At 38.1% G+C, this 27,676-nt stretch overlaps 3 protein-coding genes across 9 annotated transcripts; 1 reads left to right on the top strand and 2 right to left on the bottom strand.

Annotated features, from left to right (window-relative positions):
* The first annotated feature begins 8 nt into the window (after positions 1–8).
* On the top strand, positions 9–9,966 carry acss1 (acyl-CoA synthetase short chain family member 1). 3 transcript variants are annotated; one of them, XM_055020107.1, is made up of 14 exons: positions 10–485; positions 609–705; positions 786–985; positions 2,721–2,896; positions 3,126–3,278; positions 3,371–3,518; positions 3,657–3,794; positions 4,511–4,603; positions 7,657–7,769; positions 8,202–8,328; positions 8,440–8,567; positions 8,840–8,903; positions 9,466–9,587; positions 9,680–9,966. In XM_055020107.1, exons 1-14 carry the CDS (start codon positions 167–169, stop codon positions 9,842–9,844), a joined length of 2,043 nt encoding a protein of 680 aa, XP_054876082.1. In that variant the 5' UTR covers positions 10–166; the 3' UTR covers positions 9,845–9,966. The 3 variants fall into 3 exon arrangements, with proteins under 3 accessions (XP_054876084.1, XP_054876082.1, XP_054876085.1); XM_055020110.1 differs by lacking the exon at positions 10–485 and having other exon boundaries at positions 608–705; positions 790–985; XM_055020109.1 differs by lacking the exons at positions 8,840–8,903; positions 9,680–9,966 and having other exon boundaries at positions 9–485; positions 9,466–9,581.
* Positions 9,967–10,300: 334 nt separating this feature from the next.
* On the bottom strand, positions 10,301–16,826 carry abcd4 (ATP-binding cassette, sub-family D (ALD), member 4). Of its 5 annotated transcripts, none has more exons than XM_055020111.1 (20): positions 16,559–16,826; positions 16,424–16,476; positions 16,113–16,231; positions 15,750–15,877; positions 15,038–15,177; positions 14,733–14,849; positions 14,057–14,182; positions 13,741–13,791; positions 13,323–13,417; positions 13,119–13,240; positions 12,772–12,863; positions 12,596–12,685; positions 12,288–12,493; positions 11,868–11,959; positions 11,740–11,776; positions 11,385–11,446; positions 11,240–11,292; positions 11,076–11,152; positions 10,835–10,950; positions 10,303–10,417 (listed from the first exon to the last, which is right to left on the bottom strand). In XM_055020111.1, exons 1-20 carry the CDS (start codon positions 16,628–16,630, stop codon positions 10,316–10,318), a joined length of 1,950 nt encoding a protein of 649 aa, XP_054876086.1. In that variant the 5' UTR covers positions 16,631–16,826; the 3' UTR covers positions 10,303–10,315. The 5 variants fall into 5 exon arrangements, with proteins under 5 accessions (XP_054876088.1, XP_054876086.1, XP_054876087.1 ...); XM_055020112.1 differs by having other exon boundaries at positions 11,385–11,434; XM_055020114.1 differs by having other exon boundaries at positions 15,038–15,087; positions 15,858–15,877.
* Positions 16,827–18,027: 1,201 nt separating this feature from the next.
* On the bottom strand, positions 18,028–25,994 carry LOC129351222 (sphingosine-1-phosphate phosphatase 1-like). The gene is made up of 3 exons (XM_055020106.1): positions 25,015–25,994; positions 21,351–21,440; positions 18,028–20,157 (listed from the first exon to the last, which is right to left on the bottom strand). Exons 1-3 carry the CDS (start codon positions 25,678–25,680, stop codon positions 19,606–19,608), a joined length of 1,308 nt encoding a protein of 435 aa, XP_054876081.1. The 5' UTR covers positions 25,681–25,994; the 3' UTR covers positions 18,028–19,605.
* Positions 25,995–27,676: the final 1,682 nt, after the last annotated feature.

Here is a 27,676-nt window from a genome sequence, read left to right as displayed (position 1 = left end):
GACCGCCCTTTAACTCATCAAGCCCTTCCTCTCAGGACTTTCCAAGATTTCCAGCGCAAAAACAGCGAGCGCAACATTTCCAATCTTGCAACACAAAACTTTTCTCCTTCTGCTGAAATGGTTTTCACTCTTTCTTTGCGCAGCTCGGACTAGTTTCAGCAACACTATGTGGCTTCCTGTCAGATGCACTGCGAAGTACGTGGCTGCTTCCTTCAGACGTGGCGTCTCGGCATCGTTCCTTCACGTTTTGCGCCGCGGCAGGAGCAGCTGGAACTCGGCGGCCTTCATGCCGGAGTCTGCGGGCTTCGAGGGCGTTTCCGGCCGCGACGCTCTGCATGACTATTCGGTCTCCCACGGCGAGAGCTTCTGGGACGCCGTGGCCCGTCAGAGGCTGAGCTGGATCCGACCTTTCGACGCTGTGCAGGACTGCGATCTGAGCCAAGGGAGGATTAAGTGGTTCGAGGGCGGAAAGCTGAACGTCTCCGGTGAGATTTTCACTTTATCTGGCTTACAGTTTTACGAGGTGACAAACTGATAATAATAATAACGTGCGCCCTGAACGCACCACGTGGGTAACGCTGCTTTGTTTATGTCGTGCATATGTACAGTGAACTGCCTGGACCGCCATGTGCACACCTGTCCAGAGAGAGTGGCCCTGATATGGGAGAGGGATGAGCAAGGGTCAGAGGTCAGGTACACATACAGGTGAGGATGTTAGAATCATCATAGTCACGAGCCTTTCTTTTTCTGTTATTACATTGTGATTGACACTTTATCTTGGTAAGGGAGCTCCTGGAGATGACATGCCGCTTGGGGAACCTGTTGAGGCGGCACGGCGTAAAGAAGGGGGACTGCGTCACCATCTACATGCCCACCTGCCCTCTGGCTGTGGCCTCCATGCTGGCCTGTGCCCGGATCGGTGCTGCCCACAATGTGGTGTTTGCAGGCTTCAGTTCAGAAGCCCTGGCAGAGCGCATAAGAGACGGTGAGATGTGCATATTGTTGGATTTACACAACAAACAGCTGATCTCAGGGTTGTCTATAAATAAATGAGTTTTGTCATTTGAGAAGTCTTTTTTTTTTCTTCTCTCTTGACTTAGTCAATTTTCTAACAGGGTCATAGAAGCATCCTTCAGCTTATTATCTCCTTTAACAGTGGGACGTTGCACCATAAAAATGATAGGAAGATGTATCCATAAATGTGAATGAATGTTAGAACTCTATAAAAATGCCTTTATTTCTTATGGCCTTTTCTTGTTTCATGAATGATCAAACTTGACGTGTTAAAAAAACAATATTTTAGATGTTTTAAATGTTTTAAATAACAACGTGAAATCCAAAGTTAAACATTACAATGTGTACAAATAACAATACGTTGTTTTGTTTAATGCGATAGGAGAAAATTTAAAGTCATTCAACATTTTTACAAGGGAAAAATCTGAAACGTTTTGCAAATATTTGAATTCACACCTACAAAGTCAATTTTTCTTTTTACTCACCTGCTGCATCTATGATGTGGGATTGTAATTAGCCATTATCAAACTTATTTTCTAATTCCATATTGTGTTAAGCAGTTTAGATTATAATATTTCTGCATGCAGATTAGAAAAGAATATAGGAATACATGCTTGGATTACTTTGGACAGTCTTCCACAATAGAACAACGGACTAATTTGTACAAAAAAAAATGCAACATAAACCATTTTTTGAACCTCTTGTATTAAAGGCACAAATTCAGGGTACGTTACTTTTATAGAAAATATGAAGAACTGCAGCAATTCATATAAAAACCCAGCGGAAAGATAAAAGTGAGCTATTTAGTTCTCAATATATTTGGACAGAATATTAAAGGAGAGTCTAATAAAAAGCCTTTTTTAAGGATTTTATGGTATGGCTGCAGAGACGGGCCCCTTTCCTCTGGTCATTCACAATGACCCACTTGAGCTGGCCTAGCCCTGTGATGATGTGTCCTCCAGTGAATAAAGAAGACACAGCGGAACCAGCAGAGTGAGGGACGCTCTCCTACTGACAATGAAGCAAATACCCACTTCACACTTACTTGCCAACTCATCTAAAAGAGGCGCAACAACAGGGGATCATCTCCAACCCCTTCATTTGCCTCAGTTGTTCCAGAAATCCCAGGAACAACTGGCTGGGTTTTAAAAGGGTTGTGTGAGTTTGTTAACTGAATTGTTGTTCAAAGAATAATATGTATCCGAATCCAAAAACTTCAATTTTTATTAACTGGAGTGTAAAAACATGTAATGTCTTCATGCTCATTCAGCTTTTCTACCTTTTTTTTCTCTCATCGTTTTTGAAGGGTGCATCATGTTGGATTAACCAACACAAAGGAACACATAATTGTAAGGTGGAATAAAAATAGTCAAAATAAAATTGAATTTATTGATGTCTCAAAAATCCAATAGTGTGAAAAAAATAACCCAGACTCTAAACCTAATAATTCTTTGGTTTTTTTCTAGGTGGCTTGCACACATGATCAATCCTGATCTTTTTCACTGTGTGATGACCAACCATTCCTGCTCCAGGCTGGTTTTGCAGCTATTTTAAAGACACAGAAAATTGTATTTTGTGCTTCTTTGTATGTTCTTTTTGTGATAGAAGAAAAGGATCAAAACACTGAGAGCTGATTCTGATTGACGCAATTATAAATCCTTTTGTGCAGCCGTTTCTTTACTTCTCCTTCCCTGCGTTGTCTGTAGCTCAGTCCAGCACCGTCATCACCGTGAACCAGGGCGTCCGGGGCGGGAAGATCACAGAGCTGAAGAGGACGGTGGACGCAGCCGTCCAGAGCTGTCCGACTGTCCGGCAGGTGTTTGTGGCCATGAGGACTGAAAAACGAGTCGAGATGACAGACAGGGACTTCGCCTTGGAAGAGGTGAGAGCCTGACGCTGACTCTGTGTTTTCAGGATACGCTGTTCATAAAGTAAGGTGTCATGTTTTAGAAAAGACTTTCAGGGAATTCTCTGAAAAAAAATCGAACATGGAACAGCTGAGCAAACTCCCGTCTGCTGACTTTGATGTGATAAAAACAGGAGGTGCTCCTGAGCTGTTGTGATAAACTGTTGTGTTCCTGACCCTGTCATGGCCTCACTGTTCTGCTCAGGAGATGCTGAAGGAGGACGTGGTGTGTGCACCAGCTGTTATGGACAGCGAGGACATCCTGTTCCTGTTATACACATCTGGCAGCACGGGGAAGCCCAAAGGCCTGGTCCACACGCAGGCTGGATACCTGCTGTATGCTGCTCTCACCCATAGGGTGAGCAGCAATCCCACAAACACAAACAGATTGCTGATCAGTCTCTACAAACGTAACGCTTAACGTGTCTCCTCCGTCCGGTTCGTGTCCAGTACGTCTTCGGCTACCGTGACGGGGATGTGTTCGGCTGTGTGGCAGATATAGGCTGGATCACTGGACACAGTTACACGGTGTACGGGCCCCTGGCCAACGGAGGGACCACCGTTCTGTTTGAGAGCACTCCAGTGTATCCTGACCCAGGTTTTTAATTCTAAAATAATGTTTTAAATTTAAAATTGGTGCAGAGTTTCTGCACATTCTTGAAAAGTTTGGGAAATCTATGAAATCCACTTTGAATTTCCCCTGTGCGGGACAATAGCAGGTTGTTTCTATTCTCAGGGAGATACTGGGACATGGTGGAGAGGCTGAGGATCAACCAGTTCTACGGAGCTCCCACCGCAATCCGCCTCCTCATCAAATATGGAGACCAGTGGGTGAAGAAGTACGACCGCTCCTCCCTCACTACACTGGGCTCTGGTATGTGAAACACTTTGCTCCGAAGCGGGAAAAGACTTTTGTTTTTGTTTTTTTGTCTTTTTAGGTTGGACTTTAGCAAGTCTTATTTTAAAAAATCTCTTTAGTAAATATCTTTAATTTATGGAACATCATGGATTCTCTGCTTCTGAAATGTAAACAGGATTTGATTGGTTTGCGTTCAACTCCTCTGTTAATAATAACAAAAAGTAAACATGTATTATATATTTATGACAACACTTTAGCAAGATGACTATTAAGCACAGAGTGGAAAATCACATGATGTTCTTGTTTCCTCAGCAGTCAGGCTGCAAATTGCCCTGAAAGAGCAAACAGAGTCTGATGGAGGCTTGAAGTTTACTTAAAACCAAACTGGGGTTGGTAGAGACCTGAGAAAGTAACGAAGCCTCGACCTGAATGACTTTCACCTTTGCCCTAGTTTTCTGTTTATGTGTAAAAAAAAAAAAAAAATGTAGCCGTTTCAGAGTTACACTGATGGCAAACACGAAACAACTGCAGGGGATGTAGGTACATGTTCACTTTAAACTATGGCGGTAAATAGTTCAAAAATGCTCAGAGCTCTCTTGTAATTCAATTAAATTATATTATATGTTCTGAAAACATTGTCTTGCACCCCTTACCCACATATTCAGGTACTGAAAGCAGTTTGGACCAGCGTATAATGACATAATGTAATTGATGGGTGTTTGTGTCTGCAGTGGGTGAGCCGATCAACACAGAAGCGTGGGAGTGGTACAACGGAGTGGTCGGGGAAGGACGCTGTCCTGTAGTGGACACCTGGTGGCAAACCGGTAATATACAGATTCTATAAACTAAAATATTGTCGAAAGTTACTTAACTTTAAAAAAAAAAACCTCATTTCACAGCTTGTTTTACCTACAATTAAAGCATCATCAATAAGAGTTTGAGGCTGTTTTGAAATAATTAGCAGCCATGATGGGCTGATCTGTCATCTCAGAAAAACAGAGACCTTAGTCAGACCCTATTTTACAAAACAATATTATTATTTCATTAATAAAAAGACAAATAAAAGATTTTTTATTTCTTGTCAACATTTGAGCAGAGAAGAGTTTTATTTGCTGTGTCAGGATAATCAGACTCAAACAAATGGCCCATGTGGTATGTTTTTAAGCTTCAGTCTGCTACTTGTGTGCATCTGTTGTCTGTCTTGTCGGGTAAATGTCAGAGGAATCTATGTATGTGTTAATGTCAGATCCTGGGAGTCTAAAAGTACTCTCTTCCTTATTGGAGGAGAAATTAGCCTCATAAACAGAAGCAGTCCATCTTAAAGGGAAAAACCATTAGCTTTGTTCACCAAACGGGGACTGTTATGTAACGTGTGGGACTGTGGTTGTGTTTGCTGTAAACACAGAGACTGTTCTAGCACTCAGCTGTGTTCTAACCAAGAATTAAGCCAGATTCAATTTGTAAAGCACTTTGGTCAATGTGAGGCATTGTTAGAAGTTTCTGTATAAGTTTGGTTGATTAAATGAAATGTAGTAAGAAACCAGAGGAATTAGGCTGAGCATATTTTCAAATGTTTTGCTCATAAATGAGCAAAAGTTTAAGTAATTTCTGTGTTATGTGGTTGAAAATTCAGAACATTTACGTTATTTAATTGTGAGGTTGTTTCGTGACATTCTGGATGAGTCTTTTTTGTGTTCTCGGAATAAGTTGGAGGCTACGCACACCTGGGAAGGTTCAATGCTGTTCCACGTTGTCTCCATTTGTGCTGTCATGGTGACTCGCTTGAGTCAACAAATCAGGACTGATGAATTTGGTTTTCACCTGTTCTTAAATTGTTTTCACATCAGGGCATGATGTGTTGCGTTTTGATCCTACTTCATGCTCTCAGAGAAATACTTTGTTATTTTCTTAGGCCTGGCACGTTTGGGATCTGGGTGTAGCTGAGGAAATTAGTAAGAAAAAAAAAAAAAAGAAATCTGTTGGGGAGCAAGTACTAAACGCACTACATGGATTCCACTTGGTCTCACACAAGAAAACATCCTCCATGCCTCCACAACATTAGCTTATAATGACAGCATGATGTAAATCATCAGATTTTGCTAATAAAGTAAACTTTGCTCAACCCATCTGACACTATGTGTTTCACCCTAATCAGATCAAGTAATAAGCAAATGGCGCACACCCGTGGTAATTACCAAGCAAATGGTAGAAAACCCATAATTACTGATAATAATTAAACATTAGCGCATCATCTGCTTAAGAATTAGAGACACAGATATGACCCAAATACCCTACTTCTGTAAAAAGGATTATGTTGTTTTGGTATTTCTCCAAACTAATGTTTTCAATTACGGTTAAGTGGCATTATTCATAAATGACATTTGGTTGATCTGGCAGCAAGTAGCCTGTTTAGTGGAGGAAAATTTGAATTTTATCCTCTGTTGGCATTCGAGTTGAGAGTTAGATCACCCAGGGCAGGGGAGGTCAGAGGGTGAAAGGGCAATGGATGTCTCAAACAGAAAGTAGCTCAAAATCATTTAAGGTGGAAGTCAGTCGAGGGGGTTTCTGTTTGTTTCCAAGTTTTTAATACAAGCTTTTATTAGCATTTAATTTCTATAGAAGAAAGATAATGAAACATAAAATTACTCCTGGGAGACAGTTTTGAGCACAAGTCTCAGATTTGCAGTCAATGAGAACAACACACAAGTCTAATTCTATTGTGGCATCATCTGTTGTGCCCTACTTTAGATCCTACTGTTGTGGTCTGCTGTCGCATGAGGCCTGGGAGGCTCTAATTGCATTTAATTTACTTAGTATGATGGTAATACCACAATCTGCATCTGGAGTCATGAGAAAGCCTTATGCCGGGATTCACAAAATATTACTCTGCTCCATGCGTTTCTTGTTTTTCCTTTATTCCAGTGTGACATTCAGCATTTACAACCTACTCTTAATTTGTATTTTTAGTGTAATTAACCATATTGGTAAAGATGTTATGTAAAAGTGTACATGGAAAGGCAAAATGTGATAGAAAAAAGCCCAGAGATGAATAGATCAGACTTTTGTTAATGTCATGTGGACGCCGAAATATAAAGTACTGCAATATCATACATTAGTTGTGATTGTTAATTTGGCTGATAGATTAGATTGCTTAACTAGTGTAGCAATGTAGCATTGCTAAACTAGTTAAAACATAAAATGTTGCTTGAATGCCTGTTAAGGTTTCATGGATCCAATGTTTAAAGAAAGAATAGAACTTAAATAATTATTTGATTTGGAGTGAGAATAACTAAATTAAAAGTGGCCCGAACATTAAATCTTGCTTTAGGTATTAGGGAAAATTTTGAATGGTAAAAATAACAGTGGCACAAACATTAAACCCAGAGGAACCCCATAAAAGTAATAATTATTGTAATATTTAATGTATCTTAGCTACAACTGACAAAAATTAGGTTGTATGATTGGGTTATAATTCCATGGTTAGTTTGATTTATCTAAGTCAGTTAGTAAAAAGGAAGCATACCTCTCAACTCAATGGTGTTAATATACAACTGATCTGGTGTTTATCCAATGATGAAATAATTTAAATTCAACATAAAGCATGCAAAACACACTATTTCATTAAACAAAAATGAAATCTAAATAAAAAAGTTTGCAAAAGATCAAAGTGCCTCCCAAAAACCTGGCTTATTTACAAAAATGTACTGTCAAACTTTCGATTACTATATTCTCCAACTGTTAGCATTTTGTATTCATGTCATTTTCTTTAAGTTTGGAGATTTAAAGTAAATAAAACTTGTTTATTTTTATGTCAGTTGTTACACTATGACAAGGTTTTGATGAGATTACTTTATTGTTTGCTTTGTTTTGACCTCAGAAACAGGCGGCATCTGCATCGCCCCAAAGCCGTCAGAACCAGACGCAGAGATTGTCCCGGGGATGGCCATGAGGCCCTTCTTTGGCATCAAGCCGGTGCTCATGGACACCGAGGTGAACTGCTTGCTAGCGTGTGCATCTGTGTGTGTCCCACCCCCACAAATGCCGCGGGGCTGGGAGCAGATTGGGGGAAAGGTCAGATTAGGATTATAAAACAGTCGCCACCAGCTGTGTCACTTTTGATACCCACCCTGCTCTCAGCTGTCAGTTACACAGATATGCTGCCTGCAACCCACAGATTGTGCAGGCAGTTGGAGTGATGCATTTCAGCAGACCTTTCTTCCTCTTTCACAGCGGAAACAAACCAAAATAACTTCAGCACTCAGTGCTTACTGTTACATTTCAAACAGTCCAACTGCTTTATGAACTCCCATTTTTACATAATTTCCAGTTCAATTTGTTAAGAGTACACATTTTCCTCTTTTTTCCAACTTACTGCAGTCTTTTGCTTTGCATCAACAAACTTGTCGTCTTTTGTTATTGCAGGGAAAGTTACTAACTTCCAACAACACATCCGGAGCTCTGTGTCTGGCTCAGCCGTGGCCCGGCATGGCAAGAACCATTCACAACGACCACCAGAGATTCCTTGAGACCTACTTCCAACGTTATCCAGGTACCATCTGAAGTGTTCAGAAACAAACAACCTCACGTTTTCAGCCATTTTTGTTTTCCATTCTGCACATCAAAAATGAAAAATAAAAACCCTATTTGTCACAAACTATAGGGTACTTCTTCACGGGTGATGGAGCCTATCGTTCTCAGGAGGGTTACTACCAGATCACAGGGCGTCTGGATGACGTAATCAATGTCAGCGGCCACAGGATTGGGACAGCAGAGATAGAGGACGTAGTGGTGAGTTCACTCGACTCAAACGCACAAACATTATATAGGTAACCTCTAACAGAAGCCAGTTAAATGTTTTACTTAGGTTTACTTTAAACATCTAAATAATTGCACTGATTAGTATCAGGGAAAACAAAGTCACAGTAATTTGTTTGCTAACCAGAAAAAAAAAAAAAAAAAACGCACCGAGTTAGGATACATTTTTGAGCCATGTTTTTCATTCCAAAACTCTTTATTAAATCACTGAATATAAAAGGAAGTTTGCATTTTGTCTGTGACAGAATCAGTGTAGTGCAGTGGCTGAGTCTGCAGTCATTGGATACTCTCATAACATCAAGGGTCAAGGCAAGTACCAACATGTCCTCCACCTGTCTAATTCAACAAATTAGAATATTCGTTCAGATAAAGCCCATTTATCAGATTAAAACTACTTTTTGATATGCCCACATTTCTGTTTTTAAATAGTACTATTTTAATTTTAAATATGCTTTCTTTAGCTGTAAGTGGAAAATTATAACAGAAATAAATTCTTTCCAACACACATCTGTGCGTAATCAATCTATACAATGTGTTTCACTTAGTGAAAGTTCATGAAATATATGAGGTTTTCAGCAATATTTTAATTTTATTATGCAAAGATTTCTTAAATGGCATGTTCTCCTATATTTTCCTTTTTCAAGGTAATTTTGTCAAATGATATTCATGCAGCAGAAAAACAGGAAGTCTTAGATTCTAAGACTTCCTGTCTATGTATTCTTATGCATTCTTAGATTACTAAGAATACATTCTTCAACTCAAATTTTTAAATGATAGAGTGTAAATTTGCAACTTTGATTTCTCTCAGCGCAAAATTACATTTTTGCAGTAATCAAACTGATATAAAGACCAGTCTCTTCTGATTTGTTAGGAGTTTACGCCTTCGTGGTCCTGAAGAAGGATGTAGACGTACAGGAGGCGGATCTGTCCAAGCAGCTGAACAACATGGTGTCTGACAAGATTGCCAAGTATGCTTGTCCTGACTTCATTCAGGTAAATGATCTCTTTGTTGGGTTCAAATTGCAAGCTTACATTTAAAACAGTCTTCACTCAGTTTCTTTATCCTTATCATATCTGTGACGCAGTTTACTAAACGGTTGCCGAAGACGCGATCGGGAAAGATCATGCGGCGCGTGCTGCGCAAAGTTGTGGACCGTGACCTGGATGGTTTGGGGGACCTGAGCACGCTGGACGATCCGGCAGCAGTTCAGGAGATCATCGAAGGCCATGAAAAGCTCTTGAGTAAATAAGAACCATCGGAGTAACTTTCCTGAAGACAATGAAATGTAAAGGAGGTTGTGAAGGATAACTTGCACATTCCCATTAACCACACATGTGCCTTTAAAGAAAAAAATATTTTAATCACCAGATGTTTCTTTTTGTTGAACAAATAATTTTTTTCTTTTAACAATCCATGCATCTTTATTTTAAGACTGTGAAACTTTCAGATGTGGCTATGATTAACATTGTTGCAAAAGTAACTTTAAAGCACTTAAGAAGTGTTTTTCTATGTGATTTATGACACTATCAAAAGTTTTTTGGGTTCAGTTTCTGAATCTTTTTTTTGTTTAGCAAAATACTGCATTTCTTTATTGTTTTAGATAAAAAAAATAATCAAAGTGTTATTCAAGACTGCTCTCATGGATTGATTGTAGCATAATTAAGAGGATTTGAATGATAAATTATTAAGAAATCTCAAGGTTTCCTGCATGTCAGTGGGTTCACGTGGCTTCTTGTCTGAGGCTGAGGGTCCCACTGGTTCCTTTTAACTTGGTTAACTCCCACCGGCCTTCTCCACATAGCTTCAGTTGCATGTCGTGATACTGGAAGATTGGTGAAACAATCATTATTTTCACCACCATATCCTGTTAAGCTGCTGATTTAATTGTGTTAAAAATTAACCCAATATGACCTCTTTAGGGCAGCTAGGTCATATAGTCCTAGCTGCCCTCAGAGAAGTCTTGGTTCTGCTTCCTTGCTTTCTTGAGGCTGTTTAAAGTTTGGACTTTGACTCCAATGAAGCAATATTCCCTAACATTTTGTTTTGTACAGACAAATGAGCTGGATAAAAGTAAATGAAAAAGCAGTGACGGACCAAAGGAAAACTCTGAAAGACTTTATGAAACCAAAACAACAATTGCCTATGCCACTTCAAAAGATTATTAGACGATGTGGCTGTTTTGATGCAAAGTATAAAAAAATGATAGGTTTTCAGTACACCTGATGATTATTCAGCTTACCTTTTCAAGACTGCTACGGTGTCCCAGGCTTATCAAAGTCATGCCCAACTGTTTACAGGTCCGGTACAGTTGAGCCTCAGCTTCCTCTGTCAAAGCACTGGTGGCTTCGTCTAAAACTAGTGGATTAAGAAGAAAAAATGTTTCCTTACCTCTAAATGGCGCTGTATGTAATTTTCAGAATAAAGGGTTTAGACAAAAGTCGCTGGTCACACCTGAGCTGCAGAGCACCAGAGGAACTCACCTGCATATTTTGGCTGCAGATAGAAGAGTCGTGCAAAGGAGAGGCGTTGCATTTCACCTGGAGACAGAACATCATACCTGCAGGAATATAGAAAAAAAACATATTAGAAAGGATTATTTTTATTTTTTATATTCATATCTTCTACTTTATCTTGCTGTTAATACCAGTTCCAGTCCACCTTCACATCCAGACCACCAGCTCGTTTCAAGAGGCTTGACTGTAGAACGCATAGCAAAGGGGGTTTATTACCAGTTTATAAACAAAGTCCCCAAGATCTCAGAAACATATTGTTATTTCACTTTTACTCACCACTCCTGCTAGTTCCAGGAATTGTACAATTCTATCATCATCTACTGACCCTGAAAATGAGGCTTAATAAATATTATCGTCTCACGTTAGTCACAATAATAAAGAAGCCATGAAGTAGCACTAAGACAGAAAGCATTTGAAATGGAAACAATCCTAGAAATGTGCTTTATAATAAACTCTTAATCCTTTGTTCTAATTATTTTTCCCTATTCTTTTGTAAAGTGCCTTGAGATGGTATATTATGAGATGGTGGATTATAAATAAAGATAATTTTATTTATCTTTGACCACAGCATTTTTTTTCGCCAGTTTTTGTATTGTCGTACAGTTAACTGTTTGATTATAATATGTGATACCTGATGCAGGGTAAATATCCTTCAGTGGGTAAATCACCTGTTTGAGAACAAAGCTCCAATAAATGGGAAGTCACACCAACACACACATACAGTATATTTGTTATTTGAATTCATAAATGAAGTGTCACCTGTTCACGCAGCGTGCCGTCGGTCATGTAGGGTTTCTGAGGTAGGAAGAGGGTTCCTCTGGGACCAAAACATGTGGTCATTTGGACAAAACCTAAAGGCACAAAAAAGAAAAAAAAAACAGAAGAAATTATTGCATCAGCAACCTGTAACGTCGTTTTAAGTGTCACATTGAGCTGTCAGTCCATTTATGTTTGTGTTAATGTAGTTAACAACAAAATACATGCATGAATACACATGCTGACGCATTTTCATAGGTTACTATTTAAACATCCATCTGTGTTCTTCTGCTGGTAATTGATTCAACTGTAAGTGATGTGTCATCACATTTATGTGGAACAGGTAAAACAAGCACTTGTTTCTGGAGTTATTTGTGATACCCTAATGGTTCAACAAGAGTTGGGGTCTTCCTGCCGACTCACCGCTGTGTGCCTCCCAGAGACGGTTGAGGACCCTCAGCAGGGACGTCTTCCCTGTGCCTGTGTTCCCCACCACCAGCAGGTGAGTCCCCTGGCTGATTTTTAGACTCAGATCCTCCACCAGGAGCTGGTCCGAGTATGGAGATTTGTACGAAAGGTGGTCCAGGATGAAGGCCGTATCCACAGGGCCCGCATGGACATTAAAGTCACTGGATTGGAGAGATTATATTAAAATTAAATGCAGATTGTCTTTTCTACACTTCCAATTTGCTCCCCACTTTCATTGTGTTTGTGTGAAAGCGCTCCTTAACCTGTCAAAGTCGTAGCTTTCCCCGGACGCAGGGTCATAATCACACTGCTTGTGAAGGATGTCATCCATCGCCTCCCTCAGCTCCCCAATCCTAACCACAACAACGCAGAGCTTCAGAGACAGGAGGCCAGATCCCACCAACAAAAACCTGTTGTCGTTAGACATGCAGTGTGATACCTGTGGGTGTATCCCGCCACATCTGACAGAGTAGTAGACAGGTCGATTAGCTGCGTGAAGCCGTTTATCAAGTAGATGCATACAAAGGCATTCTGCGTATAAAATAGGGGAAAGAGAAAGAGGAGAGGCAGGGAATGAAAATCACAACTTTATTGACTAAATGGAAGATAAAACAAGGCAGCAAAAGTCAAAACCTGAGACAAATAGATGTGTTGCAACAAAATATACGGTTAGCTCTTAAACTGAAAGAAAAGAGTTTTTCTGCCATCTAGTGGACAAACTAGGAACAAAAGATTTGATTTCTGCAGCTGCTTCTCAGGAAGGAGCATTTAAAACAACAGGCCTACCTTACTGATGAGTGCGCTGAGTTCACCTGGAGTGAGACCATCATAAACACCCGTGAAGATGGGAATGGCGATTATAATGTAGCTGAGGAACCCTCCAAGGTAATCAAAGGTGTTCACTCCAACTGTGGCAAGAAGAGTTGCAGTTGAAGCGAAGAAGTTTGAAATACATCAGAGGTGAAATGTGTTAATAGTTGATGTTCTTACTATAAAGCCAGAGCTCCTTGTTGATGAGGCTCTTCTGGGTCTCCAGCAGGACCTGCAGCCTTCGGTCAGTTCTCATGTGCTCCACTTTACCAGCTCTAAAAATGAAACACAGACACATCTTTTCATGCAGTTCCATACCTGTTCGTCTTTTTAGCACAGAAACACAGATTTGAATGTCTAAAACTGTTTATTGAAGACTTTATTTAGATGAAACTCTAGTTTTTAGTTCCCAAACGTTCTGTTTTTATTTGACTACGTAAAAGGCCGACGTAATCTTGAAGATGGGAAATCAAATCTGACTAAATAAAAAGAATCAACATCTAAGACATTGACAGTATGGGAAGATACTGTGAATGAATAGAGAGTTTGATTGCTTTGTGTGTGTATATGATACAAATTATTATTTGTTTGGACTCACCTGTAAAAAGCGGCGGACTCTGCATTGACACGAATTTGCATGTGTTTAAATCTGAAAAATAAATTAGCGTATTTATTTTAGTACAACATCCAATCAATTTTAAGCATTAAGGAGGCATTTACAGCACAGATTTTTGATGGTTTTAACGAGATTAAAAAAAGGTCAAATATAAACTGCAAGCTGACACATATCTTGCGTTAGTTAGAAAGGAAAAGGCACCACACCAAAGTCCACAGAAACTTCCTTTACAACAAACCCTGGGGAAAGCTTTATATGCACGAACCAGTGTGTGCAAAGCACTTTGTGGAAAAGTTACCTGAAGTCTCCCTCCAGCTTCTCTTGCTCAAACAGAGTGGACACAATGGGCCCCATGAGGATTTTATTGGCAATAGTTCCAACAACAAAATATCCAAAGATACTCACAGGACCAATCCATCCGGTGCTGAAAAACAAAGGGAATTTATTTTTAGGCTTTTTGTGAAACATATATGTAATTAAGAATCTGTTACATTGTTTATCAAGACCAAAAGAGTTCAGACATATTCTTAGAGTTGGAGATGATGTGAAAACTGCATCATTTGCCTGCTTTCCTGCCTGTCATGAAGATAAAACTACCAATTAATTTCTAAACATAAAGAACAACCAATGGAAGTCAGACAATTAATACATTTAATGTAAAGTGTGTAAAGTTTTGTTTTCAGTAGCTTTATTGAAAGCAAATTGATATTTTATTTTATGAAGAAAATAAAATATCAGGCAACATTTGACAATCTGCTTTGAAAAAAAAAATTTCGAAAATTTCTCCCAGGGCAAAAGCCACATCTTAAAGTTTGCCGTTTATTTCAGCTACTAAACATCGTTCTGCAGCTCTCTTCCATTTTTTTTTTCATACAGTTAAAACCAGTGCAACTGTACCTATCATGTTAGTTTACAACATCTTAGCTTCATAATTGGTCTAACATGTACACTGTCGCAGCTTCCTCCACACTGACCTGCAAAAGCATTGGTAGGTATAGTAAGAAATTGTGAACGGTGAGACAATCAAGCGACTGGCCATGGTGCTCATCTGCTTACAAAACCTCTCCACATCCTGACTGATCCGCTGGTCTCTGCGAGTTACATAGATGCAAAAGAAAAACAGGTAAATTAACTCTGTTTTAATAGCCAAAAGATTTCAAAACTGAGATTTACTGTTCCAGACTGTTGTGTACAATAAAACTGAACATTTTATCTGTGCATGCATATTTCAATTATTTAGGTAGTGGAAATGTAAGAGAGGTAAAACCCTTATGCTTACGGGTTATCGATGTCCTCTTGGAGCACATTCAGTATGTAATAACATCTGCCCTGGAAGTAGGACGAATGAAGGCTCTCAGTTAGGGTCGTCCTCCAGCTGACATACATTTGATTGGAAATGTACTGGTCAAGACTTTTCAGCTGAAAAGCAAAAAATATAAAAATAAAAATAAATCACAAGTTTAAATCCATGAAAGTATTGTGACACTACATTTCGGTTAGGCAGGGAATCAAATAAAAGTGTTAAAGCATATATAAAAAAATACATGTCAGGGTGACCTCGCAAAGATGAAACAATCACACAATTTTATAGCAAACTTCTGAACCATAAAGTAATATGGTGTCTCAGGCGGACAGCTAGATGACTGTATGACAAAAGGCAGAAATAAATTTACAAAATAGCAAATTAAATATGTATAATGTGAAAGCAAGACAAAATTATTTGTTTCAGTAAGAGAAGTGGAATTATATGTCAAGATTTAAACAAATAGATATAACTGATTATTTTAATTTATATCAATAACATAATTTACATAAAAGATTCTCCAAACATCTGCTGTGAGACAATGATCAAACCACTGACAGTTTAAAAGGTAGGGGATCAGGTGACTTTGGTCAGGGGCCAAATTCAATCAGTGTGACTTTATTCTCATGTGACCACAGGAATGACAGATAAGGAGACAATACCAGCAATCACTACTACATCAATTTACCGTGGAGTTGAGCAAAATGAGCACCACAGCTGTTCCCATCAGACTCCTGAAGCCTGAATAATCTTTGTCTGCCAGCACATTGTAGAAGTGACTAGGGAGGATGCCCACCTGGTAAATGATCAGCTGCTCTGGTGGTAGAAAAAGGATGTGTTAGCACATTGCAGTGCTGAAAGATGATTCAGATAGGGAGTCGTAAAGCAGCTAAACCCAAGCTAGAGGTTTAGCAGGATGCATATTTTGCAATCAGACGCAGAAGGAACACGTGTTCTTTAACAAGAAGTTTCTCCAATTTGATGGCCAGTGTGATTTCAGCAATTCATTTCCTCTTTCTGTCTGTGGTTGCTCAAATGGGTTCATAGCTACCTGTCAGAGTGACACTCAGCAACGTCCCGAACATTAGCACACTCTGACTGGACCATGATGGGAACAGAACCCTCTGGATGCTGCAGAACCTCTGGATAAACGTCCAGTCTAGTTTTGGCCTGAATGATTGAGAAGAAAATTATATTTAAAACATTATATTAATTTGATTTTCTGGATTATTTCCTACAAAAGCTAAAACACTGAGATGTTGCTCGGTCTAAGCAGAGAGAAAAAGCAAACTTTATTTGAAAAAAAGACTCAGTATTATCTATGTAAATAATTTTTTTTTAAATTTTTTATTTATTTTTTACCTATTTGTCTTTCTTTCTTTTGACTTTTCCGGGCAAGGCATCTGAACCAGCAGCTGTGAAAGAATTCCCTTCAATATCACAGCTCACATAGGTTATTTATAGGTCAATTAATATTCCTTAAATGTTCAGGCAAACCTGAAAGCAACTTGTGCCTATTGAAAGCACCTCGGGCTCCAGACAATCTGAAAACCAACAGATTTGCAACATCCGAATGAACTGACAGCCACTAGCAAGTGCAGCTACAACTAGAAATGAATGTTAATTCGTGTCCCTTATTATTGTTTCAAGATTATGTAGTTAGTTTTTAAAAAGTGTAACTTATCTCGGTTAAGTCTGCGTTGCTGCTTCACTGTCAACCTCTGCTTCTGCTGAAATAAAATGATTTGGTCAACAACTGTCATACTTCCGGGTTCCCGAGTTCCTCTTCGGTTTTTCGAAATAAAAGTTTAGCATGATATTTTTTAAAAATAGTAATGCAAAATATTGTGTGTGTGTGTGTATATATATATATATATATATATATATATATATATATATATATATATATATATATATATATATATATATATATATATATATATATCCACCTGTGGAATTTTAGAAGAATGTATACTCATGAAGATTCTCATGCTTAACTTGTGCCTATTGAATATAATCTTTTTCATATAGTAACTTAAATTATTGCTAATTAATTATTTAACAAGATTTCCCAAGATATAGACAAATGTAAAACTTTTCAAGAGTAATTTTACTAAACTGTACTTTATACCTTAACTTAGGTAAGTATTAAGTCTTACTTGAGTAACGAATCTGGATGCTCTGCCAACTGTGAGTGACTGCTGAATGAACAAAAAACAAAAAATATAAAACATACCTCCAGCTTACACATCGACAAGTCCTTTACGATGTTCTGTAATATGTATTGTGGTGTTTGTTAGTTTAAAAAAGCAGACTTGGAAAAGTATTTCTCTGTCTAGATTTGTTAATAAATAATATTTTTGTATACTTATATATTTTTAAATCTTTCTTTAAAATTATAGAATTTAAACAGCTACATTTCTGGCTGATGATACATTTTTACATATTAAATCAGATATTCACCTTGCCTTAAAGAGATGGTCTCTCATCTTTTCCATTATTAGAAGCCAAATAGAAGCTCCTACACACACAGTGCAACGTAAAATTTATACTACATAAAGAAATATACGTATTTCTTTATGTAGGATTATTTTCCCCACTGAACAAATGATCAAATTGGAAACCATTTTTTTCCCAAAACGTTCAATTCCATTGCAATAAACATGATTTAATTTTATAACTCTTTCCACATTTCAACCGGGACTACCAAAAAGTACTGAGAGCTCATAATGATGGTTGAGTATTTCTTGGTGCTTTGGATCTTTCCTTTATCACCACTTGAACTTTTTACTGAAAGCAAGAAGAATGATGTCTTAATAGATAGTAATTTAGCCCCAAATAAGAGCACATATGAACATCCTTGACAGAAAAACAAACAAACAAAAAAAATTTGTTTTTTTCATTGTTTCTGAGTTAATGTGCATTGTCCTGGTATGAACAGAAAGAGCCGATGATGGAAAAACATCTATATGGGGAAAGGAATATATTGGTTTTAATACCAGAATAAATCTATTCTACAACAAAATACAAACAGCTATATCAACGGCAAAAGTAGAGTCAAAGTTGTCAGACATGCAGTTTACAAATGTCAAATGAGATGCCTCTGAAAACCAAAACAATAAATAAAGACAATTTTACACACTACTTGTTTTGAAAGCAAAAATTCAGGTAATTTATCAAAAATATGTTTATTTCTTCAAATGATTATTGATCAGTGTACTTATACTTGGGCTAAATAATCAGTAGAAATACTGAAAAAAGTCGCTACAAGAAAATAGAAGTAACAACACAAAAACTTTGAAGTCAAAAACCCTGATTCATTAAAATTCACTTAAAATACTGCAGTAAATGAGATCTGCCACAATCTCTCCTGTGGCTTGAATTATTTTGAAAATATGAATCTCTAAAAGAATACGGCTCTATATTTTAACAACCTTTGGAAATGTGAAATAGGGTCTTCAACAGTGAACTCAAAACCATTAAAATACATTTGAAACATGTATTTGTATAGGCCCGTTTGAAATCTAAACCCCTTGACAATATGGAAATCTTTAAAAGACCTGGATATTGTTTTTGATATAATAATCATTACATACAAGGACATACGCTAAGCAAGTCAATAAATAACAATAGTTGTTTTTACTATTGTCTTAAACTGAATGTTTTCTTTGCTCAGATATTTAAAAGTTAGTAAATACTGCACTTTTTTTCACGTACAGCATACTCTGCATTTACTGGCATGAGACAGTTAGTTGTCCAGCAGAATGGAAAAAACGAAAGGCAGATGTTTGTCAATAATTGTGGCGAAAGATGTGAATTTAAAAAAAAAAGAAAAAAGAAACAATATGAGTAAAAATGCGCCAATCTGTCGGCCAGAGATCAGAATTGTTCAATTTTCTTTTGATAGTTTCTGATGAGAAATCAGCAAGTAAGACACAAAAACCCCCCAAAAACATATTTTCCCTTCATTAACTGCATCAGAACAAGCAGCTCACCATTTTCAGTCTGAATAGAATAACAACAGAATGATTTAACAGAAAAGGAAGGAAATGGTTCTTTTATTTTTTGTTGAATGAAAAAAACATATCTTGAAGCACATTTCTTCTGTATTTTTAAATTATTATTTAAAAAATAAAACAGAATTGTGATTTGCCAGTTTCTGTAGGTCAATGCCATAGATGAAGGTAAATTAGATGTCTCCTTTTAATTAGAAATGCATCACTAACTAAAAAATTTAAAAAGAGACTGTCCATCTTTAAAAAAAATAAACTAGTGCTTCAGTGGGTCACATGTATTTAAATATAGATTCTTAAGACAAAAGGAAGATTCATTTTTAATTGTTGCGGTTTACTGTGTTTTTTTATTTTTTTAGATTTTCTTTGGCTGAGACAACACTTAATACAATTACATCCTTTTGTGGTTTCTGGTTGGATTTATTTACCCAAATATCAGCTTCATCCTGTAACTATGCTTCGGTCGCTCCGAAAACAACTTGTGTTCTGCCTGAATGAGCAGCGTGTTTCCAAACAGTTTGCACAAAAAACTTAGGCAAGGTTAAAGATCCAGAAGAGGGCAGGCACAAAGCAGACGCTAACAAAACCTACAACACTGTAGACGATGTATCGGTACGGCAGCTCTACTTTCATCTGCTGCCTCGCCTGCCTCACGTCGCCCGACGGCAGCCTGAAAAGATGGCACAAGAACGGGATAGTCACTGCTTTCATGGCCATTCTGGTGGCGAGGAGGACGGCGACGCCGATGACGAAGCGCAGCACGGAGCGCAACATCAGACCCGTGGTGATCGGTGGCATAATTAGTGGCAGTGAGGACAGCGGAGGATCCTGCATCAGACCCAGCTGGTAGTTCACATGTGAAGCCAGGGCGGCGCCGGCCCCGGTGCCGAGAGCCTGAGCGGTGTCGCCGCGAGAGGTGCTCCACGAATCCAACAAGAAAGCTACGAGTCCCAGGCTCACGTGTGACAAGATGATGACGAGAGGAGCATAGTGGTCCGTCATGTAGTAGTTGTCGATCCTCTCCAAGGTCAGATGGAAGAAAGCGAGAACCAGAAGGCTATACAGGAAGCCAGTGATCACTTCCTGCAAAACAGACAAAAACAAAAAGAACAAGCCAGTTCAAAACTGCAAGCTTTAGCTCAGCATCCTGAAAAATCATAAAAGAAACAATGATGCTTTCCGCCCTCAAGGAGGCGCTATGTTCCCTTGTTATTTCAGCATTGGTAGTAAAAAGTTCTAGAAAGAAATTATCAGGTGAAGTGCTGGTGGCTTAACCTGTTTTACGATTGGACAATGCAGAAGATAACCAATATATCTACAAATCAGCTGCCAGGTTGGGAGATCACACCACTGGATCCAACATTATCTACCGGCTTTAATATGTTTATAATCACGTTCTAGGTGCAATACAGTGTTATCAAGCACTAAACACTGATAAAGTTCAAACATATTTAAGACTAATAACGCTGCAGTTTGTCAGCAGATCATTACACTTTTAAAAAAAGGAAAATAATTTGCATCCCATTTTTTGTTGATTATAAATTTAGAAACCACTGATGATTTAGTTTGCTTTTTTTTAATCACACCAGTATGATGTGCTTCAGTTAATGTTAGAGATGCAATAGAGATAGTTTTTGTTGAATATTACAATTACATAGTAGGTGTGATTTGCTATGCTACTAGCGTAACTATTTCAGTGTCTAAAATCCATATCAGGCTAGGGTATTAAAGGGAGTAAAGTCCATAAAACTGGATAAACCAGCTACTGTTAGGCAAAGTGGGAATGCATGACACTTGATATATCATAACTTACCAAATACTGCATCCAAGCAGTCCTTTGTGATTGTGTACAGCACATATTAATATAGCAATGATCACTGCTGATTTAGTTTGGGTTTAAGCTCTAACTTAAACCCAAACTAAAGAGATAAACTGGAAGTCTGTGTGAGGATTCCTTGTAGCTTGTGCAAAGCAAAAAGATAACAAGGAGTTGTAACAAACTGAAGAGGCACCACAGCAAAGTTTTTTTTTTGCAAGAATGTTTGCCATTCCTGGTTTGCCATTTATCCTGCTTCCACAAACAAAGCCTAAGTCAAGGCAAAACCTTTTCAATTTAACCCTGATTTCATATTTGAGCAATTTTCCCAAGGATGTGATATATTTAAAATAAAAGCAAAGATCTCAACTGGGTCATTCATGAGAGCTGAAATCAATTTAACGTCTCCAGGCATGTCAGGAATCAGTTTTATTTGGATTTAATTATTTAATCATCTTACCAGAACAGAGTGCATGCCCATGTAGACTCGGCTAACGCAGACTAGGAGGCTCCAGCTGAGAGCCACAGAGAATCCAAACAGGAAGGTGTACTGCAGAGGAGAGCACACAGAGGTCAAAACAGCAGGTTTTCAAACAGGTAATCCCAGAGAAACGCAAGTATTGTGGCTGTGGTTTTTGCTATCAGGGTTTCTCCTGATGAGTCACAGCAAGGCGCTGAAGGACAGGAGCAATGATAACAGGACACGGATAGCAGAATGGACATTTTTATGCATTGCCATATGGTCAACTTGCCGTCCTTGGCATCTTCTAAAAACTCTGAATATTTGGCTCATTTCTGTCAAGATAAGAAACTAAGCAGAGGTCACTGTGTGAGGAGGGATGTTGCGACATCAGCATTCTAACAGTGACACCTAGTCACTTGTTTAAGATCTGCATAAAGATAAAGGTTATGGCATTTAGCAACAGTCTGACAGCGTTTTGAGATAAAGTTCAGAGAGACGCACTGCTCAATTCTTGAGGCATAGATGGTGTTTGAGTCATTAAGATCAAATGTAACTTAAATGTCAGAGAATAACTTTAGAAAAGTGTCAATTAGGCAGCACTAGGGTGGATTACAAGGTGGCTGTGTGTGTGTGTTTGATGCAGAGATTTATACATTCGTGTTGGTATACAGGTTTGCAATGTCTCTTTATCGCGGTAAGAGGTGAGAAACACTGCTGACAGGTTGCGATTCAGATTTACATCATGATTTGAAATTTATATTGAAGATTTGTTACAAAGCTCTAGGAGTTCACCCTACAATCGGTGGCTCGCCGGTTCGATTCCCGCACTGCCAACCTAGTGATTTGTGTTGTTGGGCAAGACACATCACCTGCCGTACCTGCTGATGGTGCAGACCATGTCAATTTGACATATAAAATGTATTATTGTTATAACTATGCAGGAAATACCAGTTGCAAAAAAAAATAAATAAAAATGTTATGTGTTTTTCAAGCTAATTCAGAGTTGGAGATACATTTCTATAGAAAAAAGAAAAATAAACATTTTAAATCGCAACAGATAAATAATAATGATGAGATCAGAAGTTTCTAGTTATTTTCTCAGCTCTGTGATATGACAGATTTGAGCCTTTGTCTTAGCAAAAATAATGAAAAAAACAACAACTTATAACAGCTCTTCAATAAAAGATCTGAATCATTTTGCCTATAAATTCACTTCATGTAATGGACATTAGTGAGTACTGATCTTGGTTCTTAAAAATCTATCCCGCTTTCAGTGGAATATTTTACTTGCTTCATGAATTAAGTGCCGGTGATCTGCGTTTGTTTTTCTTTACAGCTTTAAAATTCACCATCTTTTTTTTTTTCTGGCTCCTTTGCTCGTTTGTCATGTCCACATCAGATACTTAAAGCAGAGAAAGTTCAAGCAGGTCAGCTGCGTCTGGTCAGTTCAAAGCCCGTCGACAGATTCCTCAACCATAAAACGTTGATGTCAGGCCCTGAACTTTTCCTTCCTAACTGATGACCTGGTGTTTTGTCTCCCGGCATGTGTTCTGTGTCTACACCCAAAAAAACAGCACAACTTTCCAGTGTGTTTGCCTCTCTTTGCCGCAAACTTTCCTTTTATGTCTCTTCCCACTGAACTCCAACAGCTTCTCCCTTCGCCTGTCTCCTGGGTGGGTGATCTTTACACTTGTCAGGAGGTTTTATCAGCACAATTGTGCATATCCGCAAATAATTTAGCAAGAAACCGCAAAGGGAAAATGGCAAAGCACATGTTTTGAGACGGTTCTCAAATAGTTTTCATATTGGAAAATATACCCACCAAATGACAGGCTATATAGCACAAGCTTAAACATTTACATAAGCTTTAATAAAGAGGTGTGTCACAAGTTCTGGACAGTCTGTTTCTAAGAAGCATATCTACACAGATAAAACCGTTCTCTCATTTATTACTAATATGCAAAAATTTACTCTTGTCCATCCACTTTATAAACTCCTTATACCCCAGGCAAGTACTTGTTGTGTAAAGTTATTGAATAAAACAGTTTCTATTTTTGAGCACTGCTTTCCGATAATTTTCATCAGATAACCCTGCTGGGACAGCCTGAAGAGCAAATATGCTGCATCCTGAAGAATATGCATATTTATATTTTAATACACTAAAAAACCTTTTGAGATTGCTTCTGAAACACATCTCCTTAATTCTTAGAAAAACATCCAATATCAATAGAAATAAACTGGTATATAGAAATGTTGGCAAAAGACAACAAATGTATTAAATTATATTTCAAGGACCGTTTGTAGCATTAATGAACATGGCAACCTTCCTAAACTCCTTACACCCCAGGCAAGTACTTGTTGTGTAAAGTTATTGAATAGAACAGTTTCTATTTTTGAGCACTGCTATTGTTTGAATTGTCATGAAAACTTCAACAGAATCATAGCCGGATTAACTGGTCATGATTTTCAATTGCAGGAAATGTTCTCTTCCTGCCAGTCACATTGGCTATAATACAGTGAAGTGAGTTTAAGTAACAAGGACTCAAACAACCTGTTGGTCGGCCTCAACAGGCCAAGATTTGCTTCTTATATGCATGAGATAGATTTCAATTTTTCTTCTTTAGCTTCTTCTCCACAGCTACTGATATTCTTTATGACTGAAGACAGAAGATAATCTGGGATTAGCTGCTTTCCAATAATTTTCATCAGATAACCCTGCTGGGACGGCCTGAAGAGCAAATATGCTGCATCCTGTAGAAAATACATATAAATATATATATTAATACCTTTTGAGATTGCTTCTGAAACACATCTCCTTAATTCTTAGAAAAACATCCAATATCAGTAGAAATAAACTGGTATATAGAAATGATGGCAAAAGACAACAAATGTATAAAATTATATTTCAAGGACCGTTTGTAGCATTTCAGCATTAATGAACATGGCAACCTTTATGAAAGAAATTATACACAAAAGCATATATAGCTTTTGTCTGATTTCACCTAAAGTGAAAGTCAAATGCATTAAACTAAGTACACAATGTTGGTTGACACACTTATAGATCAAACATGGGGGAGGAGGGGTTTATTGTTTTGAAGCATTTATCTCATACAATAAAATGTTTTTCTGTATTTTCCCCCACCAGTCACTGATCAACAGAAAAATTGAATACCCACATCTCCAGGCAAACTAATGTCAAATCTCTATTTGTGACAAAAATGTTAATAGTGAACAGTAGATAATAATTTTGCGTTCTGACTGCGAGCAATTCTAAAAATTGCATTCTAAAAACTATATTCCAATGTGAAAACTCTAGAAACCGAAGAAAAAGCAAAGTTGAGAAGTCAGAGCCTAATAAGTGGGGATATTTCTGTGATAAAAGAGGAACTGATCCCTGATCTGATTAGTCAGCTGAAGGCTTTAGACAAAAAAACAAACCTTCAGCACTATAAATAAAGCAAGAGGCCAGTGAACCATTTAGTGGCCCTTGGGGGTCTGCAGGTTCCATGATGCTTTTCTGGCATGTCTACAGTGAAACTGGAGCTGTTCTCATCTGGACATGAAGGTCATAAAACACCATCCTTTCCCTGAAGCATCTCCTACCTTCAGTTCCCTCTGATAATATCCTCACCCTGCTTCTGAAACAAATGGACATACTGACCTCCCACCGACCATAGGTCAACATGAAAAGGCAGAAGGGTATGGCTGTCCCCGTCATGGCGTGCGTGGATGGCATGCTGTACTCTGAGTTGTAGAAGACCTCCACTTTGACCACGGGAGGCGAGGCGGGTCGGGACCAGCGCACCATGTCCTTGGTAGATTGTCCCACGAACAGGTTCCAGGCCCAGACCACGATGAGCCTCCTGCTGACCAGCGCGTCGACGTTCCAGAAGAGGAAGGGGAAGAAGACGATGAAGAACATCTCGTTGCCGAGCTCTGTTCCGAAGGTGAACAGGTAGAAAAGGAACTTGTTGTGGATCAGGAACTCCTGACCCACATCCCCGGTCAGGGAGTTCCTCCGGAGGGGCTTCTTCGCTCTGGCAGTCACTGCCGCTGTTAGACCATCGGGCCTGGCCGTGTCCCCCTCCTCCTTCCCGTTAACCTGAGCCAAAACGTTATCCCCGTTCCCCACATCTTCCTCCGAGCTCCGCTGGACCCTCTGTCTGAGTCCCGGACGGTCCGGGTCCGGCTGCCCGCTGTCCGACTGGGTCCGCTTCTCCGGAAATGTCCCTTTAACGCCGCAGAAATGTTGAAACCTGGCAACATGGATGGGGTCTTGGAGATAATTACATACCTCTACAAACTTATTTACAGCAACGCTCGCCATGTCTTTAAATACTTAATTTTCTTCACACAAAACCGTTTGTTTTCAGTTGTAATTCATCGGGAAAGCTAACTAAGGTCGGGTCATTTCCTATAAGAAAACGCTCTGAGCAGGAAGACCGGTGCAGAATACCTCTCTTGAGACCTGTTTTCGGCATTTAAAATACAGACTCTGTCAGGTGGTGTGGTCCAATTAGAAACAGCGGCATTCAAAGTCCGTAACAGTTAACCATTAGTTTACAGTGCGATGCGTTCATAGATACTAACTGCGTCAGCCCGTTGGGACAGTTTATGCTCATTCTTCTTCTTCTTGTTGGATTTACTGGTGGTTGGCGCCACTTACTGGTATGGAGTGTGGTTCGTGATTGCCTATTTATTTATATAAATTCTACAATAAAAAAAATAAAATAAAAAATCTATCTATCTATCTATCTATCTATCTATCTATCTATCTATCTATCTATCTATCTATCTATCTATCTATCTATCTATCTATCTATCTATCCACACACACACACACACACACACACACACACACACACACACACACACACACACACACACACACACACACACACATATATATATATATATATATATATATATATATATATATTTATATATGTAAATATATATATATATATATATATATATATATATATATATATATATATATATATATATATATATATATATATATATATATATATATATATATATATATATATATATATATATATGTATATATGTATATATATACATATATGTATATATGTATATATATTCTTAATTTATTAGAAATTCTTCCTCAAAATTTCTAATAAATTAACCTTTTCCTTAATACATTCAAACTCTCTCCTCATATAGCTTCTCTCTTTTTCACATTTATGACATTCTAATGTAACATGTTCTATTGCTTCATATTTTCACAGTAATCACATTTCCCAGTAGTGTATAATTAAGTCCTGTATGTCCAAAGCTCAACCTTGTTATCACTCTTTCCTCCTTTCTATCTCTTCTTCCATTTCTTCTTTCTCCTACTGTCTTCTGAACTTTATAAAACCATCTTCATGTTTTTTCTTCATCCTACCATTTTGCCATTTTTTCATCAGTTTTTCTTTAACAGTACTCTTTTCCTCAGATTTAAAACTAATAGGATTTTGAATTGCCCTCTTTGCCATTTTATCTCCAATGGTTATTCTCCTCTTCTTTTTCTGCCTTTACTTTCTGTTGTTCACTCTCCAAAATGTATAAGCACCGCTTTCTACTGGACGTCTAGCATATTACACACTGTGGATACGAAATATAAAAATGTTCTGTACTCCATGTAAAGACATTGTCTTTGTTTGTTTTTTTCTTTATTGCAACAATGTTCCATTTATATGGGAAGAAAGCCTGATGATTTACTCTTAAAGGGGCAATATGATTTGCTTTAGTGCCATTATATAGCACAATCAGACAAATATGTTTCCTTCAGTTGTCATAAAAGTCTTCTATATATCACACATAAATTTGACACTATGAAATTGGACTCTGAAACTGTGCCTTCATCACAACATTGCAACTCTGTTATGCCTTTTACAACTTTTCTTACAAGCGCTGATCTGATAAATAGTTTTGTATAAGTTCAGCACTACATCTCAATTCGTGTGGGTCAAAGCAGGGCGTGTCCACATAGAGAGAGATTTATCAGAGACGACCTCTAATATTTTGAAAACTGAGAAAATGGAATGGTTTGCCCTCAATCTTGCCATTACAATCACTGAACATTTGCTCAAATGGCATGTTTGGGTGCCCATACATGCCAAGCTCACTGAATTGTTGAGTATGTGATTAGTTGTTATGTACGTCTCTGTTTAGTTCTCTCACACACTGTCTCTGTTTGTTCAATTATTAAAGTGTTCATTAACAGATACGTGTTGCTTGTTTAAACTTCAATGTTCCAATAAATAAATAAATAAATAAATAAGGCTCCAAACAATGGAAATATAGACTAAGCT

This window comes from Poeciliopsis prolifica, unplaced genomic scaffold, assembly GCF_027474105.1.
Source record: "Poeciliopsis prolifica strain line A6 unplaced genomic scaffold, Auburn_PproV2 SCAFFOLD065, whole genome shotgun sequence".
Classification (NCBI taxonomy): domain Eukaryota; kingdom Metazoa; phylum Chordata; class Actinopteri; order Cyprinodontiformes; family Poeciliidae; genus Poeciliopsis; species Poeciliopsis prolifica.
This window is presented reverse-complemented; position numbering and strand designations above follow the sequence as displayed.

Bases quoted from the DNA above. Each gene is read 5' to 3' on its own strand.
- acss1 (XM_055020107.1), top strand. From the start codon at position 167: ATGTGGCTTCCTGTCAGATGCACTGCGAAGTACGTGGCTGCTTCCTTC. The intron at 706-785 runs GTGAGGATGTTA...TATCTTGGTAAG, and splicing joins GAGGTCAGGTACACATACAG to GGAGCTCCTGGAGATGACAT. The intron at 7,770-8,201 runs GTGAACTGCTTG...TTGTTATTGCAG, and splicing joins CGGTGCTCATGGACACCGAG to GGAAAGTTACTAACTTCCAA.
- abcd4 (XM_055020111.1), bottom strand. From the start codon at position 16,630: ATGTTGCAAATCTGTTGGTTTTCAGATTGTCTGGAGCCCGAGGTGCTT. The intron at 13,241-13,322 runs GTAAGAACATCA...TTCTTGCCACAG, and splicing joins CAAGGAGCTCTGGCTTTATA to TTGGAGTGAACACCTTTGAT. The intron at 12,864-13,118 runs GTAGGCCTGTTG...TTTTATACGCAG, and splicing joins TCAGCGCACTCATCAGTAAG to AATGCCTTTGTATGCATCTA.
- LOC129351222 (XM_055020106.1), bottom strand. From the start codon at position 25,680: ATGGCGAGCGTTGCTGTAAATAAGTTTGTAGAGGTATGTAATTATCTC. The intron at 21,441-25,014 runs GTCAGTATGTCC...TCTCCTCTGCAG, and splicing joins TGACCTATGGTCGGTGGGAG to TACACCTTCCTGTTTGGATT. The intron at 20,158-21,350 runs GTAAGATGATTA...TCTGTTTTGCAG, and splicing joins TGGGCATGCACTCTGTTCTG to GAAGTGATCACTGGCTTCCT.